General features: G+C 42.8%; 1 protein-coding gene across 1 annotated transcript in view; it reads left to right on the forward strand.

Moving 5' to 3' along the window:
• NAV2 (neuron navigator 2) overlaps window positions 1–16,081 on the forward strand; it is a 377,156-nt gene that overhangs the window by 324,748 nt on the left and 36,327 nt on the right. Inside the window, exons 26-27 of the mRNA XM_054972286.1 lie at window positions 4,894–5,039; window positions 12,718–12,890. Of these exons, the coding sequence (XP_054828261.1) occupies window positions 4,894–5,039; window positions 12,718–12,890 (319 nt within the window). The remainder of the gene's footprint in view (window positions 1–4,893; window positions 5,040–12,717; window positions 12,891–16,081) is intronic.

The raw sequence follows: 16,081 nt of genomic DNA on the forward strand, positions 1-16,081 counted from the left end.
GGCATTTAATAAAACTTCTGTCATATACACCTGCAGATGCCTTGCCTGGCCTGTTGGAGGCAGTAGCTGGCTGGGCCTTGGAGTATCCCTGGCTTTTGGTCCTGGAAGACTTCAGTGTTCATGCCGATGATGCCGCCTCCTCATGGGCCATGGACCTGATAGCTTCCATGGAAGTGTTAGGGCTCTCCCAGTTTGTATCCGCGCCCATACACAGAGCAGGACACACACTGGACCTAATCTTTAGGGTTGAGATACAGTTGGATCTGGATGAACCTATAGTAGTGCCATGGTCAGACCACCTCATCCTGAGGGCTCATCTGGGCACCGCAACCCCCCCCCCCACTTGGGCAACAAGCTGATTTATGCTCGCATGCTGAGCCAAATGGATCCAATTGGATTTCAGAATGCTTTGTGGGATCCGATGCCCCCTGGCAGCTCATTGGATGAGCTGATAGAGGACTGGAATGCCTGTCTCTCTGATGCCATCGACGAGATCACTCCCCGTCACGCTCTCAGCTCTCGGGAACTAGAATAGTTCCCTGGTATACTGAGAAGCTACAACAGATGAAACAGGAGCTGAGACGGCTAGAGCGAGTGTGGCGGCGACTCCATGATGAAGTGACAAGAACATCTTATAGGATGTTTATGAAGGCCTATGAGGTGACTGAAAGCTGCAAAGAGAGATTACTATGCAGCCTCCATTGCATCTGCTAGTTCTTGCCCATCACAACTTTCCAGAGTGATTCGGGCTTTAACGTCCCTTACACATGGGACAAAAAATGTGAATTCGACAATAAGCTGTGAGGCTTTTGGAGACTATTTTGCAGATAAGATCCTGTCACTCCGCCGGGACCTATCCACCATTGTTGATGCAGTATGTGAACTGGAGGCCCCTTGGCCATCTTCAGGGTTGACATTAGATCATTTCAGACCACTCTCCCAGGAAGAGGAAGACAGGGTCCTGCATGCTGTGAAACCTACCACATGCCCACTGGACCCGTGCCCATCATGGCTGGTGAAAACTGGCAGTGCTGGGATTTGGATCCCGCTAGCTGACATCATTAATCTTTCCCTGAGTTCTGGGGTTTTCACAGACTCATTGAAGGAGGCAGTGGTGTGGCCCTTATTAAAGAAACCATCATTGGATCCTGTTGATCCAGCCAATTACCGCCCAGTTTCAAATCTTCCTTTCCTGGGTAAGGTAATTGAGAGGGCAGTAGCAGAACAGTTACAAGTATTCTTGGATGATGCCTCTATCTTGAACCCATTCCAGTCCAGCTTCAGGCCCGGCCATGGTACGGAGACAGCTCTGGTCGCCCTCACAGATGATCTGTGGTGGCACCTGGATCGGGGTGGATCGGCACTGCTTATACTTTTAGATCTTACAGCAGCATTCGACACGGTCAATCATGATCTCTTGACCCATCACCTCACCGATGTGGGGATTTGTGGGACAGTCCTTCAATGGCTGAGCTTCTTCCTCCATGGTAAGGGACAAAGGGTGGCACTTGGGGAACAGATGACTGCCTGCCATTCTTTAGTGAGCGGCGTCCCTCGGGGTAATTCTTTCCCTGATGGTATTTAACATCTATATGCACCCCCTCGACCAGGTAGTCTGCAATTTTGAGCTGGGATGTCACCAGTATGCGGTTGACGCCCAGCTCTATCTGTTTTTTTTAATTAATAAATTTTTATTGGATGGGTCAATATATAGTCAGATTAAAACACAAATACAATCCATTTCAATTCCCACAAGTATATTTCCCAACCCCTCCCTCTTTTCGATGTTGACTTCCAACAGCACTCGAACCCCCCGCTATTAATATCACATTATTTCTATATTATAGTTGTTCTTATCTTATTGTTAGTAAAGATCTTAACTATCAGCAGAAACACAAGTGACAAAAGGCACAGATTGGACACTTGTCTGCTTCCCTCAAGTTTTGTTGGGAAATGTAGGCATCCTGGTCTCACAGCTTTGCTCTCTGACTGCTGTCCAATGGACTTTTCAACTGTCACTTGTCCAACATTCCGCCAAACTGCCTACATTTCCCATCAAAACTTGAGGGAAGCAGGCAAGTGTCCAATCTGTGCCTTTTGTCACTTGTGGTTCTGCTCTATATCTTATCTTACTTAGTATCATTAAAACCCTTCAAAAGACCATAAGTGTCCCTTAACATCCCATTTCTTTTCCATATATTTTTTCAGCTTTTTCCGATCTTCCAAAAATATTTTTGGTTCTTGATCCTTCAAGTTTCTTGTTAGTTTGTCCATTTCAGCTATGTACAACAATTTGTTTGCCCATTCTCCAATTTCAAGTATTTCTTCTTTCTTCCAGTATTGAGCATATAATATTCTTGCTGCTATTATCATATAATATAGCAATGTCTTGTCATTTCTATTAACATCTTCTAAGTGCAAAGATAATAACAACATTTCTGGATTTTAAACAACATTATACTGGAGTATCTCAGCACATATTTTAGCCCAAAAGTCTCTAGCCTTACGGCAAGTCCACCACATATGAAATAGAGAACCTTCATGCTCCTTACATTTCCAACACTTATTAGATAGCTGCTTATTAGCTATGGCTAATTTTTTCGGTGTTAAATACCATCTATATAACATTTTATAGCCATTCTCTCTAATACTGGTACATGTTGATATTTTTAACATATTTTTCCACAATTGTCCCCATGCTTCCATCATTATTTCATTATTACAGTTTATTGCCCACTTTACCATTTGTACCTTGACTGTTTCATCTTCTGTGAACCATTTCAATAACAATTTATACATTTTAGAAATTGCTTTATTACTATCTCCTAACAACAGTTCCTCAAATTCTGAATTCTTAGTTCTAAAACCTGTCTTCCTTTGATCTGTATCAAATAGGTCTTTAATTTGTCTATATTGTAACCAACCATATTTAAATGGCAACTCCTCATTTGGTTTGAGTTTTACCTCCTTATCTACTACTTCCGTTAAGTCCTTGAGGGTAAGCCATTCTTTTCCTTTATATTCTAGGTTTGGATTGATCACCTCAGCTGGTATAATCCACAGTGGTTTCTTCTGATCTATAATTTTTTTATATTTTAGCTAAGTCAACAATAAATTTCTTCTCAGATAGTGGTGCTGAAACATTGCATCCATTTTGTACTTAACGTACCACATATACGCATGCCATCCAAAAAGTTTGTTATAGCCTTCCAAAGTTAACAATTTATGATTGGCTAAAGACACCCATTCTTTTAACCAGACTAGACATATCGCCTCATAGTAAAGTCGAAGATCAGGTAATTGCATTCCACCGCTTTCCTTAGCATCACAAAGTACTTTCATCTTTACTCTTGGTTTCTTCCCTGCCCACACAAATTCCAATATTTTCTTCTGCCATTTTTCAAATTGTTTTTTGTATTTTATGATTGGTATTGTTTGCATTAGAAACATAATTCTAGGCAACACGTTCATTTTAACTGTGGCAATCCGACCAAACCACGATAAGTTTAATTTATTCCAACCCAGCTCTATCTGTTGATGGACGACCAGTCTGACTGTGCTCTGGATTCCTTGGCCAAGGGTCTTGAGGATGTGACAGTATGGTTACGTCAGAGTCACCTGAAATTGGATCCCCTGAAGACGGATGTTCTCTGTCTGGGTCATGGAGTGATGGGGTTGGGGACCCGGCTCCCAGCCCTCAGCGGAGTACAACTGAAGCCTTCGTTGACGGTGAGAAGCCTGGGTGTGACTTTGGACGCCACACTTTCAATGGAGGCCCAGGTCACGACCGTTGCCAGGTCTGCCTTTTTTCACCTTCGACAGGCCAGGCAACTGGCACCCTATCTCTCATCTCAGGATCTGGCCACAGTAATCCATGCAATGGTCACCTCCAGGCTAGATTACTGCAACTCACTCTGTGCTGGGCTGCCCTTGGGCCTGACCCGGAAGCTGCAGCTGGTCCAGAACGCAGCGGCATGCGTTCTTACAGGAACACCTGTTCGAGCGCTTATTCATCCTGTGCTGTGCCAGCTGCACTGGCTTCCAGTGGAGTTCCGGATCTGGTTCAAGGTGTTAACTTTGTTGTTTAAAGCCCTCCACGGACTGGGACTGGCATACCTGCGGGACCGCCTCTTCCATTACGTCTCTTGCAGGGCGCTATGCTCCATAGATAAACAACTCCTGGTGGTCCCCGGCCTGAGGGGCATCCGGCTGGCCTCCACCAGGGCCAGGGCTTTTTCTGCCCTGGCCCCAGCCTGGTGGAACACTCTCCCACTGGAGATCTGGGCCCTGCAGGACCTATTACAGTTCCGCAGGGCCTGTAAAATGGAGATGTTCCACCAGGCCTTTGGATGAGGACCAGCGGGTGTCCCCCCTTATCCTATCTAAGAGCATTACCTCTTCTATGACTGCCCTCGGCTATGCGTTTTACCCACAGCTGTGACCTATGCAGGTCTTTTATTAGTATCCAAAGTAACCTATATATAATGGTGCCAGAGTATTTTAATATAAGTTTTTAAATCTGTTTTTAAAGTTGACTATTAATGTATTGTGTTTTAATTATGATGTGAGCCGCCCTGAGCCCATTCGTGGGGAGGGCGGGATATAAGTCAAATAAAATAAATAAATAAATTGTAACCATTTTGATGTAAAAGTCCAAAAAAAGGCAACAGCTTTCTAGTGAACTGTAGATAACAGCTTTCTGTAACCATTTGTTCAGAAACTGCACTACAGTACAAAGTTCTAATCCTACATAATTGCTGCCCTATTACCAGTTGTATAAAGCAACTTGTGAAAAGGTGATTTTCAAGCTCATACATGCTATTTTGTGTGTTCAGTTGATCCAATTGTGTTATTTTGAGAGTCATATGCAGAAAAGTGAATATGTTTCAATAGGAAATGGGACTGCTCAAACTGCTGATTTGCGGATCCGAAGACAACATTCTTCAGACAGTGTGTCTAGTGTTAATAGTGCTACTAGCCATTCAAGTGTGGGAAGCAACATAGAATGCGACTCCAAGAAAAAGAAAAGAAAAAACTGGGTATGTTTCAATAGAGTACATCAAATGAATTTAAGACAGTTACCAACAACCTGGGAAATCTGCTGTTCTCAGTTAAGATGGATAATCTAGATATTTTTTAAAATAATCCCTTGATGTCTATGATGTCTTAAAAGCAAAAGGCAGTGGGCCAAACTATGCATCATGTTAGAGAACTATGATAGAATCTGCTAACCCCCACCCCACCCCCCAAACAGCCATGAACAGTTGCCAGTTTCTTGGGAGCAAAGAAAAACGAATGGCCTCTCCCGTAAAAGGCTAGCACAAATGGAGGGATTATCCCAGGGAGAGTCAAAATTATTACACACAAATTTATACTTGAAATATTATTTACTATATATCTTATTCATTATCCACAATGTTATAGTTCCAATAGCGATTTACACAAAACTCAAAGTCCCCAGACTTGTTCACAAAAGCAGTCCTGTGTCCACTTGGTTCCAAATATGTATTCCCCTGTGTCCAATTGGTTCCAAATATGTATTCTCTTGATCATAGGAGTGTTGAACAATGCAATCCGGGCCGTGCGCCCAATCCGGGGCCGGCTGTTCATCGGATTTCGTAAATATCTTCTTCAGGGGCGTGGCCTAATAAAAATAGTAAAGTAATACAAAGCAATCAACACTTCCCCCCTTTTTTTCTTTTTTTACTTAACATCATCAAAAACCAAAACCGAACACTTATAGTACTGACCTCTGCGATCAACCTCTCATACACTTCACCACTATTTACAAATGCTCCAAGGACCAGGCGGCGGTATCTTCATTAGCACGCCCAGAGCAACTCATAAGAACCAGTATAAATACAATGCTTCCTTGAGCTCTTAAAGGGAAACGCATCCACTTCTCATATTACAAAAAACATTGTAAGGATAAATCAAGATTCAGACCCAACGGATGCATCCGTTGGGTCTGAATCTTGATTTATCCTTACAATGTTTTTTGTAATATGAGAAGTGGATGCGTTTCCCTTTAAGAGCTCAAGGAAGCATTGTATTTATACTGGTTCTTATGAGTTGCTCTGGGCGTGCTAATGAAGATACCGCCGCCTGGTCCTTGGAGCATTTGTAAATAGTGGTGAAGTGTATGAGAGGTTGATCGCAGAGGTCAGTACTATAAGTGTTCGGTTTTGGTTTTTGATGATGTTAAGTAAAAAAAGAAAAAAAGGGGGGAAGTGTTGATTGCTTTGTATTACTTTACTATTTTTATTAGGCCACGCCCCTGAAGAAGATATTTACGAAATCCGATGAACAGCCGGCCCCGGATTGGGCGCACGGCCCGGATTGCATTGTTCAACACTCCTATGATCAAGAGAATACATATTTGGAACCAATTGGACACAGGGGAATACATATTTGGAACCAAGTGGACACAGGACTGCTTTTGTGAACAAGTCTGGGGACTTTGAGTTTTGTGTAAATCGCTATTGGAACTATAACATTGTGGATAATGAATAAGATATATAGTAAATAATATTTCAAGTATAAATTTGTGTGTAATAATTTTGACTCTCCCTGGGATAATCCCTCCATTTGTGCTAGTTTCTTGGGAGCAGCAGACTGGATGAAGGAGTTTTCATTCCTATCTCTGTGCCATTTTTCTGATGGCGTTTGCCCTGTATAGGGAAAATTTCCTGCATCACACCCCCTACAAATTCAACAGCAGCCTGAAGCCAGGGGAGGGGGGTTAAATCCCCCCCCGACACACTGTAGCACAATGGTTAAGTGATTCAGCTGCAAATCAGTACTCTGCTGGTTCGAATCCCACTATTGCAATGAGCTCAGTAGGTGGCCTTGGGTAAGCCATTCCTCTCTGCCCCAGTTTACCAGCTGTGTTGTGGGGATAATAATAACACTAACTTGTTCACCTCTCTGGATCTTCTACATAACGTATAGTTTTGCCCTAAAAGTGGAAATGTAAATTACAGTATTATATTTTTAAATATTTTATCTGGAGAAGAAATTGTATGTAGTAGTTTTATAGTGGTTTTCTGTGAAGAGAAAAAGAATGTGTGGTTTTTACCTTCAACGCAAATATTGATAAAATTTATCAGATTGCAGGCAGTAATTGTGGTAGAGAGAAGTGTGTTGAACAGTTCATAATGGAAATGCATTGGTTTGCATTAGTTTCTTGAGTTACTTGTTTTAACTTTCTAATAAATACATTAATTACATTAATTATACCCTGGGCCCTCTTTTGGTTATTATCATGGAAATTATGAAATAAACATATCACTCTTTGAGCTTAACATGGGCTGGAAATAACACAGAGAAGGCTTCAAAATAATCACTTTTCATTCCTTCACTGCTCACTCTTTGTTGTATGCAAGGTCTCATGTGCTAGAGGAAAGGTACCAATATCAAACTCTGTTTTATGAAACCACTTCTGCTGTAGTGCTAGTGGTAGTATAAACTGAAAACTTTTGTTCCTGTAGCTCCTTCAAGTTCTAGGATTGTGTGTTTTGTATCCAGATAAGCGAACACTGCTTCCTATCTGAGATGACTTGGCCCTAAAGAGAGTTCTAGGCAACATAAGGCTTGTAGGCCACGTCCACTCAACCAAGACTTTTCTTCCGTGGTCCGTTGAGTGGGGCAGTCCTGACTGTTGGGAGTAGCTCCTCCTCCTCTCATGCAGGGTCGGTCGAATCTACGATCCTTTCCCTTGTGTGCTAGTTTTTTTCTGGCCCTGCCTCAGCAGGGGGTCAAATTTCTTTGCTCCAAGAGCAACGATCTGAAAAAAAGAAGACGACACCATCAAGCAAAACAGTGCTCAGCTCGCAGGGGAAAAAAGAAGGGCTAGTCCCTCCATCCCTCTCTCTACACGTCCGTGCTGCACGAGTTGCAGGTGAGCCAGCCGCCAATGTTTTCTAGCCTGACTAGGACCCAGCTCAGACAAAGCTGCAGCGACAGAAACCCTCAAAGGGAGGGAAACTTCTGGAGCAGCCTGGAAGTGCAGCGGTGATCACAAACAGTGGCTGAGGCCTCTGGAGAGGAGCGCACACCCTCCTGAATTGTGGTAAGTGGGCCTGACATATGTGGTGATGTTGTGGGGGGGTTACTGTTGAGTAGGGGCAGAACCTGGAGGGAAAATAGCCCTGGGAGCCCCAAAGCTTAAGAAATCACTATCTCCAGTTTTCTTCTTGAAAACTCTTTTCAGAGTAGAGTGGGTTCTTTTTTGTAAACCACTTGAGTACCCCCCCCCCAATCTCCTTTTCTTTAGGTGGGAAAAATCCCTTCAGGCGGGAATGGCAACTAAGGCAGGCCTAGCAGAGGGAAAAATGGCAGAGGGAGCTCTAGCCACAGTAGCCTAGAGCTTCCAATCTCTCTACTCTCTACTCAAGCACTACAAGGCCCCAATGGGAGTGCCAGGGTGCCAATGAACCTGATCTCTCTTGCCAAGAAGCTAAATCAAATATTTTAGTATGGCTAAGGTCTGCAATTAAAAAGGGGCTTGAAATATCTTAGATATTTGGTGGAAGACACGGAGAAGAAAAAAGTCTTCCCATCGAAGAAGAGAGAACTGAAAGCCAAGGGCAGACATGCCTTTCGAGATTTTAAGAGAACTTCAAAACAGGGAAGTGACAGACCCTTCAAAAGCCGGTAGACAATGAGACCAAGGAGTGATAACATACCCTTTACCTTCCGAAAATGTGGACAGCAAACAAAAGGACCAAAGAAAGGTACACAAGCATGACTATCAAGGACAACAGGCACCCATTCAGATTGGGGGACGATTGCAGGAGTTTGCAAGTCAATGGAAACAAACAATAACAGACAAATGGGTATTAGACACAGTGTCCAAGGGCTATTCCTTGGAATTCGAGACGATTCCATCAAAGCGCCTTGTCAAAATTTCAAGAAACCCGTTGAAACAGAAACATCTTATGATAAAGGAAGCCATTCAGCACCTCTTAAGGATAAGAGCGATAGAACCAGTGCCAACACAATACAGGAAACAGGGGGTGTACTCAGTATTCTTCATTGTGCCAAAGAAGTATGGGGATGTCAGAGCCATCCTGGACCTAAAGTGGCTGAATCAGCACATAAGGTCCATCAAGTCCACGATGGAGGCCATGCAGAAAGGAGACTTCCTGGCATCCATCAATCTGTCAGAGGCCTATTTACACATACCCATATGAAGAACACATAGACAATACCTATGCTTCACCTACGACGGGGAACACTTCCAGTACAAAGCTCTTCCTTTCAGACTAAAATCTTCACCGAGATTGTTCACGAAAGTGCTGGTGACTCTGATAGCATTCCTCAGACTCCAAGGAATAGCCTTATACCCATACTTGGACGATGTTCTAATCAAGGCCCCATCTCTAGCCTCAGGCCAGATAGCAGTGAGGAACACAATAAACTGCCTGGAAAGACATGGCTTCGTAATCAACAAGAAAAAAGCAGTTTCATCCCAGCACAAAGAATTCTCCACCTAGAAGTAACAATAGACATGATCAAGGACAGAGCCTTTGTATCAGTGGAGAGACAATGGATAACCTCCATGATATAATTTATTTGGACGGAGAAAAAGGTGGAGGTGATGAAACTGGCAAAACTACAAGGGATGATGGTATCCTGCCAGAGCACCCTTCAATGGGCAAGATTTCACACTCGGCCACAACAGAAGTTCCTACGTCCATATCAGATGATCATAGCACACAAATGGCAGAAAACAGTGACGATTCCAGAAACACTACACAGAAAGTTCGAGAGGTGGCTGGAAGTGGGCAGATTCAAAGAAGGAATTCCCCTCAGAGAACCAAAGAGGGTAGTAATGACAACGGACACGAGCCTAATGGGATGGGGCATGCATACAAAGGGCAAGATAGCCCTAGGTTTATGGCAGGCCAAAGAAAAGAAGTGCAGCATAAACCTGCTAGAACTGAGAGCCATAAAAAAGAGGCTGTTAGAAATGCAGGATATTCTAATAAATCAACACGTCATGGTACAAACTGACAACGAAACAGTGAAAGCGTACACAAACAGACAAGTCCAAAATACTAAACAAGGAGGCAGAAGAGATTTTTCACTGGGTGCAGATACATTTGAGTTCAATACGAGCGATACATGTACCAGGTCAACAGAACACACTTGTGGACTGGCTAAGCAGGAAGAAAGTGAACCAGATGGAATGGAAGTTGAACGAACAAGCGTTTGCGCAGATATGCCAGAAGTTTGGAAGACCGGAAGTGGACCTATTTGCGACAACGCAAAATAACCAGGTACTGAAATTCTTCTCCAGGAAGAGAGAACAGAGAGTGATAGGTACAGATGTGTTGAATGAAGAATGGCCTCGGGCCCTTCTATACGCCTTTCCCCCTATAAAAATGATAAACAGGGTGATACAAAAAATAATAGAAGAAAAGGTGGAGGTGATAATGATCACCCCATTCTGACCAAGAAGACCTTGGTTCCAGGAGTTGAGGGGATTGTCAAAGGTGGAACCGTGGAAATTGCCAGACAGGGCAGATCTGCTAACAAAAGGACAGATATGTCATCCAAATCTGTCCCCACTAAATATAACAGCCTGGATTTTGAGTACAATCAACTGAAGGAACTGGGATACACGGAAAAGGTGATTTCTACAGTGCTGGCATCCAGAAAAGAGTCAACAAATAATAAGACATGGCAGGTATTCCATACATGGTGTAAGGATAGGGGACATGACCCTCTAACCACACCGATAAAAGAGATACTGCTATTCTTGCAAGATGGACTGGACAAGGGACTCAGCACTACACTAAAAAGACAAGTGGCAGCAATTTCGGTAATAAGGGGATCTAAGAAGGGAATCTCACTCACAAAACATCCTCACATTAAACAGTTCCTGAGAGGGATGATGCTAGTAAATCCTCCACAAGTACATAGGTTCCCAACATGGAATCTTAATCTAGTACTTAAAGCACTCATGAAGGAGCCCTTTGAACCCATGGCAACTTGTCCTCTCAAAGAGCTAACCCTCAAAACCGTCTTCTTGGTAGATGTGACGTCTGCAAGAAGGGTGTTGGAAATTAGGGCACTGTCAGTGAACAAGGACTTGTGCATTTTTCATAATGATAGGGTGGTGTTGAGACCAAACCCAACTTTCATACCTAAGGTGAACTCATTATTTCATAGGGAGGAAGATATAGTACTTCCCTCCTTCTGTGCAAATCCAGAACATGAGAAAGAAAGGGAATGGCACAAATTGGATGTCAGGAGAGCCTTAAGTTATTATATGGAAAGAACCAAACAAATACACAAGGGGGAGAACATGTTTATTTCCTTTAGAAAGTGTTCCTTAGGGGAAACCTAAGGGTTTGGAAACCAACTGGCATACAAGGGAGAGCCTTTCCCCCTACGGGATTGTAGATTCGACGGACCCCGCATGAGAGGAGGAGGAGCTACTTCCAACAGTCAGGACTGCCCCACTCCCGGACCGCTGAGAAAGGAAGCTTCACGGTAAGTGAATATAAATCTTCCATTCTTCCGCAAAATGGCCAGCCTGTTGCTGAGATACCATCATGAGCTTAAACACCTTTTCTTCCATCTGAAAACCCAGCTGATCAAGGACTTGTTGAATATCATGCCACCCATGTGCAAGAAACTTGGGCCCAGGGTGCAGATTTCTGCACTTTCTTCCTCACTGTCTAAATAGGTCCATCAGCATGTGTAGAAATGAATCAGGAAGATCCTGTGGTTAGAGAGGGAGATCCCCTAAATCTGGATGGAGTTTGGATTCATGAATTTTAATATGCCAGGTTTTGGGAGGTTGTCAAGTCAGGAGTGACTTCTTAATGGTTGTGAAGAGAGAGTGGAAGAAGTGCATGAGCCTGGGACATGCTTCTGATCTTCCTGTGCAAAGGAGAGGGACAGTGACAAGCTGATTATTCCTTATTTTCAAGTGACAGTTGTTTCTGTGACATTCAGGGTTTGGCAATCAATGGCATTCAATTTGGATAATGTATAAAGTACAATGTAAATTTAGATTGCAGTTTCTTCCTCATCCTTTAGGTTCTGTAAAATGTCCAGACCCCTTGCAAGTTACATGCTTTTTTATTACCCCTAGAAAATTATTCAGTATGTGTGCACTTATTTGGGGGAGGGGGGGGATTGTCATGTTCACCTGGGAAATCCAGCACTTTCCCTATCATTGGCTTTATCTGTTAAAACTTTTCTTTTTTTCCTCCCCTCACCCCCTTTTTTTGCTTGCACTTCCTGTGGCAGGTCAATGAGGTAAGAAAGATGTATTTTAAATTCTAAAATACAAAGCTAACTTTTTCATTTACATGATTAACTCTCTCAGCATCAATAACCTCGTCTGAGCCATGTCACTTCTTAACTGCAACCTATGGTAACCCTTTCATAAAACAGGCCTTGAGTTGAAAAGCAGTTGCTGAGTCTTACAATGCAAAGATGCACTTCAAAAGGGGCTTCTCAATAGCCAGCACTTGTTAAGCACCTCAAACTCTGTCCTTTCCTAATAGGATGCAACGATTTATAGCGAAGGATAATCAGTACTTTAGTTATTAATTTGTACTGCCAAAAAGAAAAAAAAGGAATTAAGTAACAAATTGTAAAAAATCTGCATGTTAACTGTTCCATGTTCTGGTATTTATATCTTGGCATAAAGTATTACTTAGTTTATTCACAATCTCTTGTTTTGTGTACTTTCAGTTGCGTAGCTCCTTCAAACAAGCTTTTGGTAAAAAGAAGTCTCCCAAGTCAGCATCTTCTCATTCAGATATTGAGGAGATGACAGATTGTTCTCTGCCTTCATCGCCAAAACTGCCTCACAATGGCTCAGTTGTTTCTACCCCACTACTGAGAACTTCTCATTCCAATTCTCTGTGAGTTCAGTTTGCATATATAAAATTTGTTCCAGAATTGAGTCCCATTTTGTTTGGTGCTGGAGGAAACCTGGGGTTTAAGGACTGAGGAGCAAACTAGGTGTTTGGCTGTGAGTCTGCTGTGGCTGTCAACACCGTTTTAAAGAAGAATCCGACCATTTGAAAATGCCCCAAGAGGCCTGCAGCACAGTGGGAGCAGGTGATCTTGTTTCTTCCTCACACCTTTTCAAGTGCCAAAACTTTCCCTCTAGTATGTGTTGAAACACAAGGTTATAGGCACGTTTCCCTGTTGCTGCTGTGGCTGCCAATACAGTGCAGTGACAACAGGGCTTCCACAGGTGGAGTTCCCCCATAGTTTCCCTACCCTGGTCCTCTGGCAGATGCCACTCCCCTTGGCACCATGAAGGGCTTTTTCAGATTTATAGTTAAATTGGCAATTGAACATCATTATATTGATACAATATCTTATCTACTGTAGCCAAACAGCCCTGATCTGAGGATACTTAAATCCGGAGATTGGAGCAATGAACAGGCAAGACAGATCTTCCTACACACCCGAGAAATTACCCAGGTTTGCAGAAAAATCTGAAATCTTTAAAAAAAATTGCAAGGTTTGAAAAAAAAACCCCAAGTGATAGAAGGAGCACCTGCAGTTTTAATAAAATTACCTTAGTGGCTGTTGCTAGGCAACCATAGCAGTTTACCCAGCATTCCAGACTTGGTTTCTGTCAGTAATTGGCAGGGAGAGGGATCAAGGACCTTTCCAGGGCTGTGTTGGCCTTTGAGAAAGGACTCATTGGGGTTAGGCCCAGCAGTAACCACTAGGTGACTTGGTATCATATGACCCATAGTTGCATGACTCATTGAGTCCTGGCTGCTTGCTACTGTTCAAAAGTATCCCTACCTCCCCCACCCCCTACAAAAGCCAATGTAATGTAGTCATTGGAGTTTCAGAGTAGATTGTGGACCCAGGTTCAAATCCCCATTCTGCTGCGGAATTTCACTGGGTGACTGATCCAGTTATAAACTTTCAGCCTAACATACCTCTTAGGGTTGTTGTGAGGATAAAATGGAGGCAAGGAGATCAACGTAAACTGCTTTGGGTACCCATAGTGAAAAAGGCAGTATATAAATGGAGTAAATTAATAAATATCTATGACAATGGGGAGAAGATAAAAAGTAAGTTGTTTAGTGGTTTTGAAGGAGAGAAGGATGTAGGGAATAGTGAGCATATGGAAGCTGCCAAGAAGAAGGAAAGAAAATATAGGCCGTTTCCAGATGGCTTACCAGAAGCCGCTCCATGCCGCAGTGTTGTGGATCGTGCCAGGAAAACGCGAAATATCGCGTTTTCCCCAGCACGATCCACAACATTGCGGCATGGAGCGGCTTCAGGTAAGCCATCTGGAAACGGCCATAGTGTGGGGAAGGGGATACTGGGAAAAGTGAAGTACACCCTGCACATCCTTGCAGGTTCTCCACCAGGCAATTGGGCTATAGAAGAGAGGCTGCTAGGGCAGAGGTAAAGACAGGAGGGCAGACAAAGATGGGAGGAGCAGGAAAGGGGGGTAGGCTATAGGGGAGTTAGGGAAGGGAAAGAGGACATGATGGGGGAGGGGAAAATGAGATCCCTCCCCCCACACAAGTACTCGCAGTTCCTCACTTGTTATAATAATGTGTGTAACAGGTTCTTTGGATTTCCAGCCTTCATTTTTTAAAGTCCGTCTCTAGCCCCTTTTGTCATGGATTTGTGGGAAATGTCAACTGTGGAGAAAACTGCTGCCATGTGGGCAGGACTGGGAAAATACGAATTTTCTTGCCTATATAGATCCAAGATTTACTGTGATCTTTCTCAAAACTTCACAGCAGTTAACCTTGGCAGTAAATCATCTCATAACACAAGAAGCTATCATTATGCATTGATTTTCCCAGGGTTTTTAATTTCTTTTTAAAACCAATAACATTGCAACATTGCTGTTTGAATAAAAAAATGGGGGGGGGGACGGTTGTGATTTTGGGAAGAAAAACACTACAATTGCTAACTTAAGGACTCTGCAGAATGCCTTAATATTTTAAAGTTCCCTTCCAGAAAACCTCAGCCAAACATAAAACCCCCTGTGATGTCCAAACATTACAAATTTTCAATACATGCACTAACCAAAAACAACACTACACTGACAAAACTACTAACATATTGTCTTCCCCCCAGCAGCAGAAATGGCATTTTTGTAGTGCAGAAATAAAAACCAGGCACTACTTTAGTTCGACTCCCTCAAGTGTGGAATTAAAGAATTGGAGCTTTATGAGGGCCAGAACTAACGAATAAGTGGATGCAATCCACACAGGCTGAATATGCAGAAAACCCACTGTAAAGTTGAGCGTGTGGAAGAGGCCGTTGACTCTCTTGTAACTGGAGGAGACAGAAAATCTTATGTTGCAGAGTTCTTTGGGCATTTCATGTTTCTGTAATCAGATTTCCTCCATCTTAACAAAATTTATGTTTCTAGTTCAGTGCTTTGCAAGTGCTCCACTGTACAAGGAATCCCTGTACAAAAAAAAATCCCCATTGGCTATGATGGGGAAGGACAAATCCATATGATTGTCCCTTTATTTAATGTATGTTAAAGTTCCATATTCCTGTTTTCATATATGTGATGTGGTATGTGTCAGCAAGGTAATCCAAAATAAGGCACAAAAGATTTCTCTTGTTCTGTACTAGTTTGCCACTTACTCTGGAGTGAATTGTATCTAACTCCAGTAGCATTTAGAAACTGTTTTTTTCTACTAAATAATGTCAGTAACTTCAGGCACATGATTGTAGCATCAAATGGTTGGTATTCTATTACTTATGTGAACAGGCATTCCGCAGGGCTATGAACATTTGTGCCAGTCAGGAACTTGAGAATGTTCCAAAGAAAGAACATTAATGTTGGTTAATCTAGCAGAGGGTGATTTGAGAATTCTGACCCTTAACTGAGATTTTCCCACATGCCATTGCTTTTCTATAGATGCCTCAGTGTAACTGCAGCTACCAATACAATATAGTGGCAACAGGTATTCCAGATGGCAGCTTTCCCTGCATTCTCCCAGCTTTTTCCAAGTTTTTTTTTAATGATCTATTTACTGATATACCATTATATCTTTATGCCAGTAGTTAATTTTAAAAAGCTTCAAAAAGCCCCATAGCATGCAGA

The sequence above is a fragment of the Eublepharis macularius genome, chromosome 2 (assembly GCF_028583425.1).
Source record: "Eublepharis macularius isolate TG4126 chromosome 2, MPM_Emac_v1.0, whole genome shotgun sequence".
Lineage (NCBI taxonomy): Eukaryota > Metazoa > Chordata > Lepidosauria > Squamata > Eublepharidae > Eublepharis > Eublepharis macularius.